Below are 21,919 nucleotides of genomic sequence, written 5' to 3'. Positions count from 1 at the left end.
TAATCACATGAGACAATTTTTGATGAATGCTATGGAGAAGGATAAGAGCATTATGAGACTTGGTACGTAGCCAATACCTCCTTGAATACATCGTTCATTACAAATAAAAAGTTCGGGTATCTGAAATTAAGTGTTTTTTCATGTTTTCTGAATTACCACACTTCTGTTGAAAAGAAATGGGTTGTCCAACCTCCGATGTCTGATTGATTTTTTCGGCTGAACATCCAATCTTCATCCTAAATTTCTGCAAAAAAATACGTTTGCAAAAATGTTTTTGGTTCTCTTTACTGTGTAGTATTCCTCACTTTAATTCGTGTTTGCCATTCTATAGGTGAAATGTATGCAAATGGCACGTTGTTATACTGTGGAGGCACTGGAGCACATGTAACAGACAAGCCGATGCCTAAATATCCTTCCATTTCTTGTGTTATTGCCGTCGTAATATTCTCTCATGGTTTTTAACAACATCCTTTTGTTACTAATCCTCACAGCTGCTTGTTTTTTTTTTGTTTTTAGAAATCGTTTCGCTGAAATGCACCCTTTCGGGCGAAGCTCAGCGATTCCATTAATTCTATTTCAGTGTTTCATTTCTGCATGAATTCGCAGCGCTTTGTTTCTTTACGGCCGCGATGCGTTTACAGCGAACAAAAGTGATTCACGCTTTTCTTTTGTATAAGGGATTTAAAGCATTCTTCCTCAGTTTGCTTAATATCGCATTCCTGTTAAACACATATCACTGCTATCTACGCAAAATTAGTGGTACGGTTTCTTTAGTCACTTAAGCTGCACCCCTTCGCTGACAAGCTAAGGAATCGATCTTGAAGTCTTAACTAACAAAAGTACTTTAAAAAGATGTGACCTGTGGTGTATGGATCTCGACATTCTCGCAGCATTTGCGTGAAAATTAGCTTAAGTTTTATTTCTCAAGAAAGTAAATATTGCTCTCGAATCAATATCATGTTACTTTTTGTCGCGTACCTGTCCATACACAGCTGACATTCCAATGTGCTGCATCCTTTTCGATAAGGAAACCTGTATATAGTTCATCGTTGCATAATACAGCTTTTTGTTCAAATGTGGGGAAAAACGACGAGTTTCTGAAAGGAAGTTTTCTTTAGAAATGAAAATATTTCTGGATATCACCTCTTTACTTCTTACATTGCAATGAATCCTTCGTCTTTTGTGAGCTGATGAAATTCTGCTAGTCGCAACGCAATTCTGCGTCTGGCTAGCCATGCGCGACTGAAAGAGCAGACTAAGTATAAACGCTAGTGTAACTATTGGTTTCAATACACAAAATTAGCAATTTCAACGTACTGTGGGACCCTACTACAGAAGAGACCGTTGTCACAGAACAGATTGGCGGCTGATATGAGGGTAATTATCGAGAATGGGACAAGTAGACGGGTTGTCAGTACCGTCATTTAAGTAGAAATGAACGGTAGTTAGGTTTCTCTGCAATGATAATCTTAATATTTCTGATAAACATGTTATTTGTTTTGAACCACAATTGTTTGTGAACATATGTTTCATTACGAATAATAGTGAACAAAGGAGATGTAGACTTTCAGCTGAAACACTTGCTGTTTTGATAGTTGTAATAGTGGATGAATTTTATGTAAATGATAGCGAACGATCGAAAATGGACCTGAACAATCTTTGATGATTCCTCCAGAGGAATTACATTGTAATAGTTGAACCATTCCGAATTATTCCAGCTTGTGCCGTTGCGCAATGATGGTCCTATATACTGTCAGCAGGTTTTGGTACAAACTAAAGCTGAAGCGGATATGCGTCGAGAGATCCGAAAAGAACAGAAGAGAGCGAAGAAGGAACTGAATCGGTCAGTGGATTGGTGTATTGCGATCGATCTTCATTTTTTGAAAAGTCTTTTCATTAGTTTTTGATGACAGTGGTTTGTTTCAGTATCCAACATGCTTTCGGAGACGAGGAGAAGCTGGAATTGGAATTGGCACAACGAGAAATCCTTAGAATGCGGTGAGTTACCCGTTTCATCCATTGTAATTTCACTCAATTCCTTCCTTTTTCGACTTTCGTTTCCTTCCAAATCCAGAATTACTGCTTAGAATTGTCTTTTAGACAGCTGGAAATGGATCAATTAAAATGGACACCTTCAATAAAAAGCGTGAGTCGTCCACGTGAAGTCTATCCTTACGTTTTTGACGCTTGCGTTGATACGGGATCAGCTATGATTACAATTAATGGAATGAAGGTGAAATTTAGCAACAAGATGTATCAAATTTGCTGATATTTTATTCAAAAATTCTAGTATGCACTACCCGAAGGTTCTACCAGAGAAAGCTTCCGCACCCACGAGGAAGTTGAGGTCCCACCGATAAATCGTGGCTCGGTTGAAGATGTACAACATGTGTTTGTCAAGGATATGGACGATGTAAGCTAGTTGTCATGGGGTGATAATGTAGTGATCAGATGTTTAATTCATGTTTTTTTAGCTTGGTCAGCTTGGATTTCAAGGATTTGAGAAACTTAATGTTATCCAAAGCATTGTTTTTGAACAAGCATACAAAACTAGGGAGAATCTCTTGATATGTGCACCTACTGGAGCGGGTGAGTTTAGCAGCTTGTGGATAGTGGATTTGAATTTTCTGTCTTTGTTACATTTTTGTAAGCACTTTTGTGGCGCAGGTGATACGCACTCCTTTTTTGAGGATTGAAATTTCTAGGGGTATTTTTTTTTTTCGGAAAAGTTTCTGAAATTTTAAGTTTAATTCACTTTTGAAAATGTAATACTTCTTTCATAGCGCACTTTCATAGCGTTCTCTTTTAGGTAAAACTAATATTGCAATGTTAACAATACTGAACACAATACATGCACATCGAATGTTGAACGGTGAAATCGCGAAAGATGACTTCAAGGTGAGCAATATTCTCTTCTTGCAGTATATCGTTCACTACGAATCCCTTTGTACTTTCAAGTGATTTGATTTTTTTTCAGTTTTTCAGTTTTAGATAATCTATATTGCACCTATGAAAGCTCTGGCTACTGAAATGACTGAAAGTTTTGGAAAGAGGCTGGCACCTTTAGGCTTGAAAGTCCGTGAATTGACTGGAGATACAGTTCTGACGAAGAGAGAAGTTGCAGAGACGCAGGTGCTTCTTACTACCATTTTCTTCTCACTGAAAAAGTATCAAAGAGAAAAAAAGGTCGAGTTTCAGATGCTAGTCCTCACTCCTGAGAAATGGGATGTGGTTACGAGGAAAGGTGCAGCTGACAGTTCACTTACGTCATTAGTGAGGTTGCTGATTATTGACGAGGTATTTTCTTCGCAGAAGTAGTTTTTTCAACAGTTTCGGTAGCTTAAAGCCGTCAACCCACGAATCTGGCGTGATATGGATTTCCGATGGTCTAAGACTACACGGAATCGTAGATTGCAGAGACGGGTGGGATCATGCTCATTTCTTTCTAATCGCCGTAAAAAATGGCCCGAAGGATGCGGCTTCGAGCGTTCTGGGGCGCTGTTGTGTAAGAAGAGATCTATTGGAGCGCGCCAGCCTAGTGCACGCGCGGCATCTTCCAGGCCGTTTTTTTACGACAATTAGGAGGAGATGGACGGAGTCACCCGTCCTCTTTCCTAAAATCTACTACTCCACACAGCCATAACCCACCTGAAACCCATACCACCCCAGATTCGTGGGGTGATACATTCAATGAAAAACAAAGGTTCCAGGTTCATCTGCTACATGATGATCGTGGTCCAGTTATTGAAACTATTGTGGCTAGGACATTAAGACAGGTAGGTTGTTAAGAAATCAAGTCTTAAACACATAGTACCTAAATCAACCGTATTTAAGTGGCATTCTTATAATTTGCGAACTCATATTACATCTGAATCAATAGTTTCGTGATTGGTTCCTTACGCAAAAGATAAATTTCTAGCTTGTTTGACGTTTCATGTAATGAGACTTTCACTACTGGCCACCAACGAAATTAAATTAGTGCTAGTAGGGGGAAACAAACAATTTCGAAGCTTTTTCGTGCTTCTAACTATGCATGAGTTTTGCTCAATAGATCCGATTGTTCAGAAAAAATGTTGGGACCCAAATTGGATTTTATAGGATTTATTCTTAGAATAATTTATTTCAGGTAGAAATGTCACAAACTGGCATTCGTATTGTGGGTCTCTCAGCTACGTTACCGAATTACGTAGATGTTGCCCGATTTTTGCGGGTGAATTTGTACAAAGGCTTGTTTTACTTCGATGGACGATTCCGACCAGTTCCTCTAACTCAGAAGTTGGTTTAGTAACTGCTTATTTCGAAGTTTGTCAGTTTACATAAACTTTATCCCTAAATCCTGTGATTGAGAGCAAAAATGAATGAAAAATTAGTGGATTAGTGTCAGTTTTTCCAACCAAAAATGTGAACTATAACAAAAATGTTTTCAGGTTCATCGGAATTAAAAAAATTGGAGGTGTGCGAGATGTGCAAGAAACAATGAATGAAGTGTGCTACGATGAAGTTCTCAAGTTTGTGAAAAAGGGTCACCAAGTGCTCGTAAGTGATGAACTATAAATCCTTACTTAGATAAAAATGGTTGCATAAGGAAATTGACTATTTCAGGTCTTTGTCCATGCTAGGAATGCAACAGCTTCACTAGCTCAAGCTTTTCGTGAAAGAGCTGCGCAACTCGTAAGTTTGTCCTCGAGTTAACATTTACACTTTACCTTTATTAGTACAATTTAGGTGATCGATGCAATTAGGTTGCAATTAGGTTTAGGTTTTTTTCAATAGAGTTTAATAAGCATGGATTAAAGGAGCTAAGTCGTGCTACGTAGCTTTTAACCGATTTAATTTAAGGGTCATCTAGAGTTGTTTCTCCCTCAGTCGGCTGGCACGAAAGGATATGTCAGTGCTGAAAAATCGGTAAGTCATTGGTCATTGTACTTCTGTGTTGCATCATTGATCCTTAGAAAAAAACTTTGTCCTTACAGATAAAGTTTTGGTATAACTAAGTTTCTTTCTTACGTTGTTCTCTTTTTCTGTTTTTCTATATTAAAAAAAAATGGTGATAGGTTGATTATTCACAGCTTTCAATTCTTTCCGGTAATTGTACATAAATAGTTCAAGGTCAGCAATGTTCATTTTACAGGTCCAAGCATCCAGAAATCACAGGCTGTTCGAATTCTTCCGTTTTGGCCTCGGCGTTCATCACGCTGGTCTTGTAAGACATGATAGACTGCTCATGGAAAAGACTTTTCATCAAGGGCACATCATGGTGAGATTTCCATTTCATTTATCTTGAATACTTTAATACTGATAATTGGATTTTAAGGTGCTATTTTGCACAGCCACATTGGCATGGGGAGTGAATTTGCCGGCTCATGCTGTAGTCATACGAGTAAGTTCCACAATTTTCCCCAATAAGTGGTAGTTCCTCCAAGAATATGCGAATAACTTCTCTGACTATCTTGTGAGTGATAAACTGCTACCTGAGAAGGAGAAATGCTCCAGGGCACCGAAGTTTTTGATGCCGAGAAGGGACAGTTTGCCGACCTTGGTTTGTTGGACGTTCAACAAATATTTGGACGAGCAGGTCGCCCACAGTTTGAGAATGAAGGGCATGGTTAGTTGTTGTTATCATGCATGATTTTATGAATCATAACATTGCCAAAAAATACATTAAAAATGATTTTGAGGTATAATTATAACAACTCAAAATAAGCTTGACAAGTATCTGGGTATGCTAATAAGACAAGCACCGATTGAAAGCCAATTCTTCAAACGAATCCACGACAACTTGAATGCTGAGATTGCACTAGGTAAGTGCACATTATTCCCGAGTATTGCTCAACTTTTTGGAAGAGGCGGCTCTTCCCTTTGCTTTTTTGTGAGAACTGCTTAACGTTAATCCTCTGGAATCGTTTCTGTTTTGTCAGGCACTGTTTCAAACGTGGATGAGGGTGTTGAATGGTTAACTTATACGTACTACTACACCCGAGCGACTCTGAATCCTATAGCATACGGTCTGCCGCACTCGATACTGGACAAAGTATGTGATTAAACATCTTCTTATATCCACGTCATTTTTAGGACCTCATCTTATTCCTTTTTGGAAATGTTTGCTATTAAGGAAGACTGCTACTTTTCAGGATCCAGACTTGCGCCATCATTTAACTCGTATGATAACTGATGTGGCTGTAAAATTGGATCAAAACCAAATGATTAGGTTTGACAGCGTGTGAGTTCTGAGAATTACTATCGTACGAGATGTCCAAAATTTCTAACTATACATTTTTTTAATTTACCATTATGGTATTTATGATTTACGTTAATTAGCCAGCACTATTTGTCACTTTTGACTGCGTATTGGAGAACTACCCCGTTTAAACTCAGTCTTTCGAACGCCAATTCTTCTACAGATCTTCTTACAACATTTAAAACGTAATCGGAGTTAATAAAGACAAGTCATCTGAGAGCTTGTATTAATTTTCAGACCTAAAAACTGTCCATCGGTCATTATTTCCCTTGATATATACACCGTTTACGATAATGGACTGATAATGTTTACGACTATGGACACCGATGCATACAAAAAAACTGAAGGATATTTGAAACTTCACTAATTCGGCATCATCAGAGATGAGTGGCTCATACGATGCCCTTTTGCATCCTTCACTAGTGAAACACAACATGCGTGCTGTGTTGAAGTAGGATTCTGCTAAATACCACTAGTTTTACTTCTTTCGAAGTCTGCTAGAAGTCGAACCAGTACTGAAAGTAATCGCAACGCAAAACAAACGAGAAATAGATTTTGACTTCAAAATTTTGCAGAAATCCGTTTTTTTAACTAAGGAAATGTAAATCAAGATATTGTATTAGTTATTAATCTGTTGTCGAAAAGAAACGGTCGAGATAAGTTATTCATTTAAGCTTTGGTCATTATACTCTTCGTACACCTACCGTCTATATTTCAAATGTTAAAATTTTTTCTTTAAATTTAGAAATGCCTTCGTACACGCTACAGATCTTGGACGGATAGCTTCGAATTTCTATATAAAATATGAGACTATCGAAATGCTTAATGAAAGTGGTATGGATGAATCATACAACTGTGATAGCTAAGAATTAATTTATGTGGCTTCAGGTCTTCCCGTTTCTTTGGGACCATTCATGCCAGATGACATGGTTCTTGCGTTAATATCGATGGCGAAGGAGTTCAGTCAACTTAAGGTAGTTGTGTTAACAATTAATTTTGGCAATGTCCGTGTCCCTTTTTTCATTCTTCTGTTATTACACGTACATAATCAGAAAAATATTCATTGTTAGCTGTATTTGCAAGGAAATACAGTTCTTTTGAAAAGAAGCTTGTTTTGTTTCCTTCCAGATACGAGAAGAGGAATGCCTTGATCTTGAAGAACTAATAAGCTGTGGTTGTGTTTTGCCACTTCGTGGTGGTGGATTGGCAAGCGTTTCCGGAAAAGTTAATGTACTTTTGCAGGTGAGCAACTACAACTTACATTTTTATGAAAATTTTCTCACTTTTACGGTGTATCGCAATTGTAAAGTGAGAATTTTGCCGCGTATTCGTCAATAGTGGAGCAGAGAGAATTCATGCGAAATATTTCTCTCTGTTCCACTGTTGTTTTTAGGAAGAGGTTTATTTCTAATTATATGTTAGCTGGTAGAGGTGTAAGCTGCATAGTAGGCGTATATATTGAATCGCTGTGATTATAAGGGGTCAAAGTGAGGTGCTCAATTGGTTTTGTACCAAAACTACTAGTCGGTAGGCCTACTACATTAACAATAAACTTACTGTGGTTTGAAAGCGCCAAATATGCGCAGCACCAATTTCCAATCGAACCAACCGTGTGCACCTGTGCATCTTTCAGCTCTACCTAGGAATTTTTATATTCAATGCGTCATATTTGTTTTCTCTGAAATCTTCTTTTAGAGTCATATTTCCCGTGCTTTTGTCCGGAGCTTTTCACTTGCATCGGAATCGTTGTATGTCCAACAAAATGCTGGCCGACTTTGCCGAGCCATGTTTGAAATTGTGTTACGAAAAGGTTGGGCTCAAGCAGCGAATGCCTTCCTAACAATGTCAAAGTCTATTGAAAAAAGAGTTTGGCCTAATCAGAGTAGCTTAAGGTGAGCAATTTTAGCTCATTGGCTTTTGTCTAGCAAATCGACAACATTACAGGATGTCAAGATTGTCTACATTTTAAGAGCGCTTTTTTCAGACAACTGGACGAATTTCTACGCGTAGATCTTATTGAAAAAGTAGAAAGACGTAAACTGACAGAATCCCAATTGTTAGATCTCTCTGCAAAGGAGCTTGGTGATTTTTGACATATTCTACATAGATAGTTAATTTTTCTGCTGTAAAAATATCTTCTTGTGAATACTGCGTAGTACGTGTTTGTTTTTAGGTTATATGTTCAGCTGCGATGGTGATAAGCTACATCAAACAATGAGAATGTTGCCTCGAGTAGAGGTGGATGCTGTTCTGAAGCCTATCACTTAGTAAGTGAGCATCTTCTTAAATATTTTTTCAACTATAAAATGTGTATAGTTATGAGAACATTACGCTAGCGAATATGACTAATTCAGCACCATTGTACAAGTATCAGCAATACTCACACCTGCTTTCATATGGAATGATCGTCTTCTGGGAAAAAATGGAGCCCAGTCATTTTGGCTGACGTTGGAAAATATCGACGAGAATTTTATCGTGCATCAAGAAAGAATAGCTATAAACAAGAAGAAGGTAATTGTGGTGGCTTCAGCAGAACGTCATTTGAGTGTACTGGTAAAGGACAATTTTATTGGGAACTCCGTTCAAGTTAGCGACCTCTTTTGTGATTTGAGAACAAAAACGAAATCCTGTAAAAAATTCATTTTGATTTGGAGGGGCTATTAAGCGTATTTCTTAGAAGGTACTCCTTAATTTCACGTGAATTGATAGCGGTGAACAAGAAATTCAGATTATTTTTTCTTAAAACTCGTGAATCCTTTGTGAGTTAATATTAACCGGTGAATTACTGGCTAAAACAAATGGTTTTCGAACTACCGTCATCAGTGTTGCACTTCAAATCGCAATTGCAATTTGAACAGCATGAAAAGATGGAACGGATTTGATAGATTTCCTTTTTTCTTCTTTTTGCAGTGTTTTTCATTTACGCATTCAGGTGCGATCAAGAGAACCGCAGAATTTAGTCTTCACGATTCCAATCCGAGATCATCAACTTACCAACGTGTTTCAACTACGAGTTGCTAGCGAATATTTTCTCGTTGATGACACAGTGGTGGCACTCTCCATGCATAACTGTATACTACCGAAGTCCTATAAAGCTCACACAGGTACATAGTGTATTGATTGTTTCACAAGAAAAAAGATAAAAGCCCTGCTAGTGTTTATTCAATGTATAACTGTAGTGAATTGCAGATCTTCTACCTCTTGACCCACTGCCGGTGAAAACAATACGGAACGAGAAGTTTGAATCCATATATAATTTTCCCTATTTCAATCCCATTCAAACCCAGGTTCGTGATCGCCATGTCAAGAAATTGAAAAAAAAACCCATCAGAATTATTAATATTATAATATTTTCGCAGTTCGTATTATTTTAAATTCGTATAGTTATGTATTACTGCTACTGTTATTCTGTTATTATTGTTGTTTCGTACTATGTTGATCAACTTGAGGTTCTTCCCAGCGAAAATATCCATTAATATTAAGGTATTTCACTGTTTATATCAAACTGACGAAAATGTGCTTATCGGAGCACCAACCGGATCCGGAAAAACGCTTTGCGCTGAACTGGCCATATTTCGACTTTTGCAGAAGTACCCTGAGAAAAAGGTTGCTGGTTTTTGTTTGCTTTGTGGAGGTCTCAATTCTTGCCTCTTTTCACCTGTTAATCTTTTGCTCGATTATATTTTGATATTTTTCAGTGCGTCTACATTGCTCCACTTAAAGCTCTTGTAAGAGAGCGTGTTAGTGACTGGCGTGAGAAATTCGAGAAAAAATTGGGTTACAAGTAAGATCTTAGAGTAATAAATCCTTGAATGACGCCAAAAACTCTTGGTCCCAAATAACCTGTTACTGTTATAGAGTTGTGGAAGTATCCGGTGATTATACTCCAGACGTTGCTGTTCTTAATGAGGCTCCTATTATTATCACAACACCAGAAAAGTGGGACGGTATTACAAGGTGTGTGATGAAGAATTTCGATAGAAAAATATCCACTTTTCTCCATTCTTATCCCACCCGACAGTTAATGCGGCGATGACCAAGAAATACAGTATGCGAAGTGGCTACCAGCGAGATTGCGGCATTCGCAGATCAGAGCCAAATGATTCGGGGTTCGATCCCGACTAAAGTCTGCGTTCACATTTTTTGCATATTTCAGAAGCTGGGCCACCCGTGAATATGTTCGACAAGTGAACCTGATCATCATCGATGAAATTCATCTTTTAGGCGTTGACCGTGGTGCTGTTTTAGAAGCAATTATAACTAGGTAAGTAGATTCATGCGTTTTTTCTTTGTTTGAAGCAAAATTTCTCATTTTTTGTGTTGTTGCTCAGTTCGAGTTGATCTAGTTGTCTAGTTGTTACTCTCTCGTAACATTTCTTCTAGTAAAACGACTTGGGCACTTTTAATTTTCTTTTTTCGACAAAAACTGGTATCCAGCAGCTAGTAGCACAATTACTCTACTCTAAAATCGGTATATTTTCTTTTAGGCTGTAAATAGGAGTTTTGTTTGGTTCTTATCAGTAACACGTGGATGAAATTACGCATTTTGAGGAATAACTTCCAATATTTATTTAGAAAAATTTATAATTGATGAGAACTCGAAGACATCATTAGCAATATCAAGAACTGAACAATCAAAACTCTGCCAAAGCAGCGTATTGAGATTTTTTTTAGCTATTCAAGTTAACGAGTGCGAAGTTTGACATGTTTCGTTTCCCTCCTATAATTATTCATTCTTAATTTTATAGATTAAAACTACTCACAAAACGGTCATATGTTCGGGAAACGTGCGCTCGCCTACTTGGACTCTCCACCGCGTTAGCGAATGCTGGCGATGTAGCTGAATGGCTAGGAATTCGTGACGTAAGCCCTTCCTTTAGGATTTCTCAAGAAATCCCTGTGCTATTGTTTTCCAAATATGGTTAACGTTTTTTTTAAAACAACAGTTGTTGTTGGTTCCTGATTAGGAAATAAATTCTTGTGTATAGATTGCTGCAACATCCAGAATAAGAAGGAAGGAGGAAAGGATTCCATAACATAAAAACTTCATAAAAAATGGACTTATTTATCCTCAATTTGTTAGAACAAGGAGATATGAAATAATTTGAAAGAAGAAATTTTTCCTTGCATTTATATTTCTCCTCTTATACTTGCCCACACAATGAATTAAACTAGAATTTCTATGTTCCACATATGTTTGAACTTGTAGATAGACGTAGATTACATTTTCTAAAACCGTTTCCGTGCAGTTCCAGAAATTTCCGTTCATACACAAATGTTAACCCTTAAAAAAACGACAACAACTAGATACTAGCTGGTTTATCACGAAAGCAACTAGTAGCTAATTTTTCTTTCAATTTTTTCCCCTGTTGTTGTTGGATATGACTTACCAAAGAATCGAATGACTTTTAGTTTCCATTTCTTACTGTTTTTGTTGTATTAAAGTGTAATATATTCAGGCTGGTCTTTTCAACTTCCGACCATCTGTTCGTCCTGTTCCAGTTGAGGTACATATTCAAGGTTTTCCCGGACAGCACTACTGTCCGAGGATGGCGCTCATGAATAAGCCAGCATTTAAAGGTGAGTTATGTCATTTTCTATTTTCTTCGTCAATCACAAATGATGACAATCGATGAAACACAAATTATTATACTGATTTTCGTCCGTTAAAAGGTTTTGTGCCGCACTACAAGCTACGGTTGTCCTCAGCAAATCTAGAGTTACGTGCGAGCTAACATTCATCATCTTAGCTATCATCACATATTCTCCGATTAAACCAGTACTCGTATTTGTGGCATCAAGAAGACAGACCAGGCTTACTGCGATGGCGTTTATCAGTCACCTAGTAACTGAAAGTGATCCACGCCAATGGCTTCATATAGATATGGCTGAGGTACGGTAGCTTTGACATACTTTAGTGCTGGTATCACTATGACAGATACTATGCTGTTGCAGCTTGAAGTGCTGCTGCAGTCTGTTAAAGACGAGAATTTGAAGCTCACACTTCCATTTGGTATAGGAATGCATCATGCTGGACTGAGTCCTCACGAGAGGGCATTAGTAGAACAGGTAGGTCTTCATTGGTACGTAAGTGCCCCGCTGTCATTTATAGGTGCTTAGATTTCGAATTTTCTTCTAATGTTTTTGATTTCCTTAGTATTTCAGGATTTTCTTTGTGAAGGAACTAAATGTGAAGTTCTAATTCCCCTTCTATTCTTTTTTTCAGCTTTATGTTGAGAAGAAAATTCAAGTGCTGATTGCGACAGCTACTCTCGCGTGGGGAATCAACATGCCGGCTCATTTGGTTATCGTGAAGGGAACGGAATATTATGATGGAAAGACTTGCAAATATATAGATTTTCCTGTCACTGGTAATTTATACTCCTCACTTTTCTACCAAATTCGCTTTTTTCTTACAGAAACTACAATTTTCTTCGTTGATTTAGATGTTTTGCAAATGATGGGACGTGCTGGACGACCGCAATTTGATACAAGTGCTGTAGCAGTGATATATGTGCAAGACATAAAGAAGACGTTTTATAAGAGATTCTTATACGAACCATTCCCGGTAGAATCTAGGTAATATATTTTTCTTCGTTCCAACTTTTTTGGTTTTCTAAGTCAGCAATTTTGAAAGTTGGGTTGAAATTGTAGCGACACTAGGATGACATTTTTTGCGAAAAAAATATAGAAGATCTCGAGTAGAATTTCTTCCGAATCAGTTTTTCGAGCTGCTACGCCTCATTTTTTTCACCTAATCATCTTCATCACATTCATCATCTTGCAAAGTTCTATCAGAAGTATTTGTGTTGCCGGGAACAAATTCTTTGTTATTCTGGTCTCTCAACCAATTACCCCATGTTGTGATTGAATTATGGGAATTTTTCCTTGAAGAAATTTCTGCCCATCATTGTTGACCGTTGCGTTTTAGCCTTCTACCTGTTCTGGCTAATCATGTAAATGCTGAAATCAACGCGGGGACGATCACAAGTAAGCAAGGAATAATGGAGTACCTGGCAGGAACGTACCTCTACAGGCGGTTGTTTGCAAATCCTAAGTAAGTGAGACTCTTTTCTTTCCCTCTTATCCTTGCTTCCACATCCTGAGCTTTGCATTTCCGACGTTATTGATGTTTACACAAAAATTTTTCTTAGTTATTATGGCCTCGAAGACCTGACCGAGAAATCGCTAATTAAGTACCTTGTTGGAGTTGTTGATCAGTGCGTCGCAGATCTTTTGAGCTCGAAATGCATTATTATAGATGAGGTTAGTGTCTTGTTGGGATTAAACGATATCGGTAAATCTCTGGATTTAATTCTAATTTTCATTAGAATTCCTTAAAATATCATATTTTTCAAACCAGCATTTTTTTTAGGAGATGGGAGATCTGCGTGCTTCTCCATTTGGACGAATTGCTAGCATAAATTACCTTCGCCATGAGACTATGAAATTTCTTACTGAAGAATTGGGACCAGAAAATTCTATCGAAGATCTCCTGAAAACGTTATCGGTAACATTTCTTTCCATAATTTATTCTCATATTTCATTCACGAACACCAATAGAAGTTTTCTTTCTTAGTGTCTTTTCTGTGGAACTGCAAAATAAACTTTCTTCCAGCACGTCCCAGAATATGGGGAGATACCAGTTCGACACAACGAAGATGTTGTAAATACGTGAGTTTGGTTTTAAAACTAATCTTCTACCTTTTTTTTTCTAAAACGAGAATGTGTTAGTTACGTTTTTTTTTGTTTCCAGTCAACTTCAACGGAAGCTAAGAATCAGATTTGCTACAAGTGTCATGGATTCATCTCATACTAAAGCTCATCTTCTCTTCCAGGTTAGTCTTGATTGTAGTTGCGAGTTAATTCTATTTTGAGCAGGAATGTCCTCCCGCAAATAAATGACAAAGTTCTGGAGATTACAGACAGACGGCTGATTTTGTGCATCTCATCTTTTGTTGCACTGTAGAAAGAATGTTTTGTAAAATTTGAGCACTGTAGATGACTTGTAAAATATGAGAAAAAAATCGGTTAAGAATTACTGCTTGATAACGATTTTCTTGATGACTTTTTAAGCTTCCTGTGTGATCTCTGGAAACTCCCTTCGTCTTTCTTCTCCTGAATAGTTCATCCTCCTTAACGCTTTACACAAAATCTCTTCACTTATAATTTACATCTCGAGATCTTTGCCAAAATGATGTAGATGTAATTTATTCTGTTGACACATCAATTTTTATGTTGACCACTTTTGTTTTTCATAGTGTGGACTGTAGGAACATACCATCTACATGAATATTTTTATAATTATTAAGTGAGCTGTAGCTAGTTTAGACCTTTTTCCATCAATTTCGTACGTGTTTACTTTTCTTTCAGGCGCATTTCTCTCGTACAGAAATTCCCACCGATTATCGTACAGACTTGAAGAGTGTTCTGGATCAGTGCGTACGAATTCTTCAGGTTACTATTAATCGAATTAATACTTGTTTTGTTGTTGCTACGTACAGATTTTCCGTCTACAGTGTCATAATTCACTACAGTATCATGTCTGTTGTGTATTCAGGCGATGCGTGATGTATGCCAACTGAATGGGTGGTTATCAACAGTGTTGCGGATCACGATTCTTCAGCAGATGTGTTATTCGGGACGATGGCACGACGATCATCCACTTCTTTGTTTACCACACCTTAAAAACTACGATGCTGAGAATATTGGGTGAGTGAGTTTTGACAGAGTCGGTGCCAAACACTTTTATAAGAATACCGAGCAAAAAAGAAACATCGTGAATGTCCTGTCCTGCATGAGTTCAGCTGGAGTATTTTCCTCTCTTTTGTCTTGTTCATGGTCGTGTATTTATTTTTATTTATTATATATTTATTTCTTAACTTATTTATATCCACACTATTTATTAATTTGCATTTCTTGTGATTTTTTGTTGTTTTATTTTCTTGTTTCTTTGTATTATTGTTGTTCTCATTCTTGTGTACTGTCGTTTACTGCTCCACGTTACACTAGTTTCGCACAAGTATTTTACGTATAATTCGCCGCATAGATGCGATAGTCGGAGCCGGTGCTCTGACCCGCTTCACCTTTGAACGGTTGGCGAAGGGACCTCTTTCACTTGAGTTCACCCCATGGGCTAAACCCCCTTCACCTGAGGAGGGTCCAGCTTCTTTCTATCGCATCTATGATTCGTCGAACGACAATACGTGAGAAATGGGATTTGTTTTGCAAGGGCGATATTTGTTTTGCAATGTATCTTGTAGACGGATTCGTCATCTTCAGTGTTCAAACACGTGGAAATCAAAGGAAAACGTCCACAAATTTTGATTGATCTTTGTCCGAAGTCCTTCATAATGCTACTTCTCATGCAGCTTAAAGGCATCACCCCACGAATCTGAGTGATTCCATCCATTTTTTCCTAATTGCCGAAAAAAAAAACGGCCCGGAAGATACGGCGCGTGTACAAGGCTGACGCGCTCCAATCGAACTCGAAAACAGCGCGCCGGAACGCCCGAAGCCGTATCTTCCAGGCCGCTTTTTCCGACAGTTGGGAACAAATGGACGGAATCACCCTTCTCTCGATAATCTACGATCTCGTATACGAATACTCCACCTGAAATCCGTACCATCTCAGATTCGTGGGGTGATGCCTTTAACAAAGAACGATTTTGTTAATTAGTTTTTAGAGGATACATTTTAGACACTATAGAGGTTTGAGAAGTGAGTACTTTACGAAGTGAATTGGAAATGAAAGATCAATTGAATGGATTCTGTTTCTCGTTGATCCTTAGAAACGGTTGTTTCTTGTGATTTTGTAATTAATTTTGATGTTTCCGTATCAAATCCGCTTGCGACCGATGTTTTGACTGGAGATAAAATGCTGAAACCTCCTCCAGCGCCATTACCTAGCATAAGGAAAAGCTTGGTCAATGCTGAGCGGTTTAAAGCTGACGTCGATTGGTTGGTAAAAAGTGAAGCGAACCCTCAGTAGAAAGGTCTTAGGATGTGAGTGTTGTTCTTTCGTAACACAAGACAAATTTTCCACGAAAAAAACGAAAAAGAAACGAAAACAAATTTTCCCGACTTCTCAGAAAACTATAAAACCATTGAAATCGCTGTAAAGCAAGCACGGTTTTCAGTGGCTCTAAACATTGGTGGAATTATACGCAGTATAAGGAAGCCTATCTCAAAATGAACGTTAGAAGTTTTTTAAAAAATTAAATTGAAAAGATGTGTACACAGTTCCATAATTTGTGGATTGAAACATTCCGAACTCGTTTGGTGCGGATTTTTTTGTAATCAATCGGTTCTGCCCAGTTAGAAGTGATTACTTGCAGTCACAATTCCTTTTCATTTCTCTTTTTTTTTGGAACGTGTCAGTCTTCTTTTTTGTGTCATTTTCTCATCTGTTTCAGTGACAGAGCTACTATCCCGCTGCTGCAAAACCAGTTTGATGTGGAAAAAGCGTCCGGATCAGATATTGTCGAGAAAAGAGCAAAGAATTTACTCCTCGAGAGTACAACTCTCGAAGAAATGGAAATCAAGGAGGTCATTTAACATTCGTTTAGTTTCTTTTTTTTTGTAGTTTTGGTACGGTTTTACGGGGTTTCTTCTTCGATATCATAACAATTACATTATTATGATATCAAAGAACGACTTATTTGTTATTTACATTCATTTTTTTTCTTTTTCAGGTGGTCCGTGCTCTATGCAGATGGCCTATCCTCTCTGTTGGAGGGTTGCAGTTGTGTAAAGGCACAGAAAAATTCAGAATAGAAGACGAATGGCTTCAACTTCAACGTAACACTCATTATAAATTGCAATTCCACATCAATATGTTAGGACCAAACAGGGTAGGTGGAACCATTGATCCTTCGTTAATGTAACAGTTTCTCTAAAATGAACTTTATCCGTGAAAATTATGGTTGTTGTACGTGAATTGGCAGTGAGTGTTATCTCTTTTCCTCTTTAAAATTACGATGTTGTACTTTCAGTTTAATACCGAAGCCTTCCTCACCCAATGGTCAAAAGAAAAAACAGCCAGTTGGATTGTAATCATTGGAGAAAAAGATATTGATCGACTGACATCAATCACTCATGTAAGCGCAGTACAAGGAGACAGATCTGTACGAATAGATTTTGTCACTCCTGATAAAGGGTAAGTGTTCCTTCTCCTTTTTTTTCTCACGCTTACGAACATTTTTAATTTACAGAGGACGTTGCTACATAACCGTATTTATTATGTCCGACTGTCATCTAGGAATCGACCAAGAACTGCAAATTAAAGCGGATTTATCATGATTTTTAAAAGTAGCATTTCTGGAAATTTTCAATCCTTCATGCTAGTCATTGCTTTTAAGAAGAAGTTGTTTTAAATAATTTGTTACATTAATTTCTTCAACAATATCCGTTGATATCTTGACCAATGGGTTTTGGCGGGTTTCTTGGTTATTCTTTTCTTTATTGGTTTTTCTAGTTTATCGATTCTGTGATCGGTTTTACAGGTGTTCGTTGTTGGTAACAATTTAATAATCTGTTAAATAGGAAATAAATATAATAATTAATGTTTCTGTCTTTTTTCTCCTATGGATATTGTGCAAGTGCCGCGATACTAGGTAGAGCTGGGTTCTTGGTGGGCGAAAACAACCTGTGATCAGTGAAGATCAAAATGAACATGCGAGAAACCGGAGATTCGATTGTTGGAGAACTGATCACATGTTAATGATCTGATTTTTGATTTTTTCGAATTATCAACGCTGCACATGTGGACGGACATCAAAACAGAACAGATAGATGATGCCATTTCAATGTTTCCTTTTTTTTTGACAGAATCGATTAGGAACAGGTTCTCGTCTCGTCTGTTGCGCGCCCGAATCGAAATGCCTGTAATTTTCGCCGGAAACCTCCAAGTTTTTTTCTTTCGGATTTTTTGGAATGTTTCATCTACCGACGTTGCCACTAACTCTGTTACTTTCAACCGTATTTCTGATAGTCTCAAAAGAAGTCACATGATATTTTCGTGGCTAATTTTTCTTTCTGGAAATGGCAATTTCAGTCTTTTGTGTGAGATTTTAATAAAACTTCACATCTGACCCTCACTTCCTATTAATTCTTACTGTCTTAGTAGTTTCTCCCTTTTTTGTTGTGATGGATTTCTTGGATCATTGCAATGGGACCCCAATTTACAAGTTACAAGTTTAGGTGTTAAATGATCTGAGGCAAAAAATAAACGATATGTATGGTTGTGTTGTTACCCGCAATCCTTTTACTACCCAAACACATTTTTCTGGAAAAAAATAATTTATTAAACGAATTCTTCGAGAAGAAAGTAGTTGCTTGGTTTTGTTTTTGGTTTAAAAATCATTCTACGTGGAGATTGTGCACCGCTCGGACCACCCGCAAATCGATGATTAAGAACATTCGGGAATTTTCCCGTGATCTACATGCAACTCATTTGTTACAGCAGTTCGTTTTTCGTTTTTTCCCTTTGGTTTTCGACTCGTGTACGTTCCTCTCCTCGTTGAACTGCGACTTCACCTTATTATATACGATCGGAGAGGTAGCTGAGGATTCCTAACTTACCTATCCAGGTTTCATTTTTCCGCTAGAGCTTGATTTTCACAAATTTGTTCCGTACTTTACTCCTAATTGAATTCTTTCGACTGATGAAAAAATTACTTATAATTTTACAATAATATTATTTGTGTATGTTATATATTGTGCATTGTATATGATCTCTTATATTATATATTAGTTATTAAGAATTTTTTTACCATTTATCTTCAAATTAACACTATTTGTTGTTATTTACATCATGTATTTGTTACTTTTTTATGCTTGAATACACTGACAACCTATTTTTTTCTAATATTTACATTTTATTTGTTACTTACTAAATCATCTAACAACAACAAAATTTTCAAATAGATTTAGAACTTCATCCCCATAAGAGATATATAAAAAAATCCTGAATCATGTCCATATAATGTCCAATACAGCACGACTAAGAGAACTTTGTCATAGTTTTATTCAATTTATTGTGTTGTATTTTTTTGTCAGAATTCAAAAAAAAGTTGCTCCATCAAATTCTACTTAAAGGCATCAACCCACGAAACTGAGATGGTACGGATTTCAGGTGGAGTATTCGTATATGGATCGTAGATTATGGAGGGAGGGGTGATCCCGTCCATTTCTTCCTAATTACCGTAAAAAACGGCCCGGAAGATACGGCTTCATGCGTTCTGGCGCACTATTTTCTAAAGGAGTTCGACTGGACGCGCCAGCCTTGTGCGGCGCCGCATCTTCCGGGCCGTTTTTTACGGAAATTAGGAAGAAATGGACGGAATCATCCCCCTCTCCATAATCTACGACCCCGTATACGAATACTCTACCTGAAATCCGTAACACCTCAGATTCGTGGGGAGACGTCTTTAAGCAGTATGTATGTACAATCTACTTAAAGCAGTTTTTTCTGTATTTAGCAATATTTTTTCTGCAAATACCATTTTCAGGTTATGTTTTCCACGTAAATGTGTCCACCAGGGTCATGTTAGAAAGATAAATATCCTGTGATTTGCGTTTAAGGAAAAGGAAGAGAAAGAATGTTACAGCGAGAACTGGAACTGATGGTGTACTTTTCTGCTTTCACTTTAAAGAACACTTGAGAGCAGTTCCGATTGAGTCATCGTCTCTCAGAAAAAACGCAAATACAGCAAAGAACGACTAAAGGTGAAAAGATCGCGTCTGGCCTGTCTGAAAGCGCAGTGAGTCGCTAAGTACTTTGAGTCAGAAAACAATCAAGTTAAAGTCCTTCAGGAACTCTGCCCAGTTTCTGTTGCCGCAGCCCAAATTAGTAGTGAGATGAGCGTTTGATTTCGATGTTTAACTCGAGAAAAAAAAAATAGAAATTAAACGAATAACATTCGGAACGCATTCAAAAATTGTTTATTGTAAAGAAGCAACCGAACATTCTTTTTTTTTCAAAATTTCAGTGCTATCCCTGAGAATTTTCTCTTTTTTCACATGAAAAATAAATTGTTTACTGTATTGTGTCCTCATCAACAACAGTATTCTCATCATTTCATCCACATTTTTTTATCTATGCAGCTCTCAAATCGTTTCTTTAGTTGTGATTTTATGCGAGGCACAAGCGCATCCATTCCTTTCATTTCCTTTAGTATTTGTTTCGTTTGCAGGCGGAGTACTCTTTTCTGGTTAGCCATAAACTTACTAAGAACTATAATTATTTTTTTTTGGAAATATAGTCATTAGTTCTCTTAAAGGGATGGTCTCACCTCGGAATCTCGTCTTTTAAAATCTTGTAGAACTGGAACGGGAACTTCGGGAATTCTGAGTGTTTCACTCTGAGTCTGTGACTGTTTCGTTCAATGAGGAGTTCTTTCCTTGCATTTTAATACTCCAATTCGTTACAGTATCAAATTTTTTTTTCGAATTTTTCAAATGTATTCCCCGGCTAAAAACGCCGAAACGTTAGCTGGTAAAAAATATCGATACCAATCTTTGCCACAGCTCAAGTAAATCAATGGAAAGCCACGTAATTGTATTTTATTGAATATTTTTCGCATTAATAATTTAAATTTAGTGCAATATTTGCACATTTCAATGGTGCATTGGATAAATGAATGAGTTGGAAATTATTTTAGTTTTGATGGTGAAAATCATCGGATTTCGAAGAGTTTGCGTACGTGCGCAATGCGATATGATAACAATCGTTCTCCTTGAAAAAAAGCCAGAGTACATCCATCATGCGATGAGGTCATCGCCGGTGGTATTTGGTGATTGCCGGCGCACGTAAAAAGTTCGTGGATGCTTCAAAATCGACATACTATGGAATTATGTACAATAATGATGTATAAATAAACAAAATGAGACGTAAGTTCTGCAAAATCTCAGCTTTTTTTTACTCGGTTATTAGTGTAAAAGAATTGTAATTTTATGTTCATCATCTTTATTTTTATTTTTGTTATTTTTGTATTTGTTTTTTTTTTATAAAACGTTATTTTATGAGTTCAAACATCTTTACTTTTGCAAAGAATTTCTTCTTGTGGTTTTTAGAGATCCTACATCCTAGAATTGTTTAGTGAATGATTCATAGGCCGCTTCGTTCCCTCCCTCCTCCTCCTCTATCGTCACTTCTATGGAATAATTTCAACGGATTTGAGTTGTTCTGTTTTCCACCCAGAGCTAGCACATGGATTATCAAATTCTCGAGATTCCACACTTCTCTGTCATTCAAAATTCTCCCTAACTTTTTTCTTTTGCATATTCTGCAAATTTCAATTCGTCATTCACATTTCTGCATATTTGTGTACGTTCCAAAGTGGTCACGTCTAATTTCTGTTATAGAATTAAGCGTATTTGAAAAACCAAAACAACAATCTGCCTCAGTTACTCTTTAAGAGTTGGACCTTCTCCAAAAAAAGTTCTGAAATTTGATCATTCTTGAGATATAGGACGGGCTACTTACGAATCGGAGTTGTTTGGTGGTGAGAAATAGTGGCCACCGGGCAGTGCATGTTTTCCGCAGCTGTAGCCCTATTTGTTATTTACTAAATCATCTAACAACAACAAAATTTTCAAATAGATTTAGAACTTCATCCCCATAAGAGATATATAAAAAAATCCTGAATCATGTCCATATAATGTCCAATACAACACGAC

At 37.3% G+C, this 21,919-nt stretch overlaps 2 protein-coding genes across 3 annotated transcripts; one reads left to right on the top strand and one right to left on the bottom strand.

Annotated features, from left to right (window-relative positions):
- Positions 1-3: 3 nt before the first annotated feature.
- On the bottom strand, positions 4-1,424 carry RB195_020140 (uncharacterized protein; the record flags this gene model as incomplete). The annotated part of the gene is made up of 6 exons (XM_064188308.1): positions 4-120; positions 191-244; positions 306-403; positions 979-1,097; positions 1,159-1,242; positions 1,318-1,424. The coding sequence occupies 6 exons, from the start codon at positions 1,422-1,424 to the stop codon at positions 4-6; spliced, it is 579 nt and encodes a 192-aa protein (XP_064044189.1).
- Positions 1,425-1,487: 63 nt separating this feature from the next.
- RB195_020139 (uncharacterized protein) lies at positions 1,488-17,539 on the top strand (the record flags this gene model as incomplete). Of its 2 annotated transcripts, XM_064188306.1 has the most annotated exons (51): positions 1,488-1,512; positions 1,572-1,618; positions 1,719-1,843; positions 1,927-1,998; positions 2,101-2,233; positions 2,291-2,413; positions 2,475-2,589; positions 2,810-2,898; positions 2,992-3,132; positions 3,199-3,297; positions 3,711-3,780; positions 4,131-4,275; positions 4,428-4,536; positions 4,603-4,671; positions 4,840-4,905; positions 5,132-5,257; positions 5,315-5,380; positions 5,494-5,605; positions 5,679-5,801; positions 5,919-6,031; positions 6,132-6,220; positions 6,984-7,072; positions 7,127-7,212; positions 7,367-7,480; positions 7,934-8,130; positions 8,223-8,320; positions 8,412-8,505; positions 8,593-8,749; positions 9,171-9,342; positions 9,428-9,525; positions 9,722-9,844; positions 9,937-10,022; positions 10,097-10,195; positions 10,395-10,502; positions 10,987-11,101; positions 11,698-11,818; positions 11,989-12,131; positions 12,194-12,307; positions 12,465-12,609; positions 12,685-12,817; positions 13,170-13,295; positions 13,393-13,504; positions 13,614-13,748; positions 13,857-13,912; positions 13,995-14,076; positions 14,612-14,695; positions 14,799-14,950; positions 16,654-16,786; positions 16,933-17,091; positions 17,233-17,396; positions 17,452-17,539. In XM_064188306.1, the coding sequence occupies 51 exons, from the start codon at positions 1,488-1,490 to the stop codon at positions 17,537-17,539; spliced, it is 5,640 nt and encodes a 1,879-aa protein (XP_064044187.1). The 2 variants fall into 2 exon arrangements, with proteins under 2 accessions (XP_064044187.1, XP_064044188.1); XM_064188307.1 differs by lacking the exons at positions 1,488-1,512; positions 1,572-1,618 and having other exon boundaries at positions 1,791-1,843; positions 3,711-3,776; positions 4,127-4,275.
- Between the last annotated feature and the right edge of the window lie 4,380 nt (positions 17,540-21,919).

Source organism: Necator americanus, chromosome II (assembly GCF_031761385.1).
Source record: "Necator americanus strain Aroian chromosome II, whole genome shotgun sequence".
Taxonomy (NCBI): domain Eukaryota; kingdom Metazoa; phylum Nematoda; class Chromadorea; order Rhabditida; family Ancylostomatidae; genus Necator; species Necator americanus.
The sequence above is the reverse complement of the archived record's forward strand: the minus strand, read 5'-3'. Positions and strand labels throughout refer to the sequence as shown.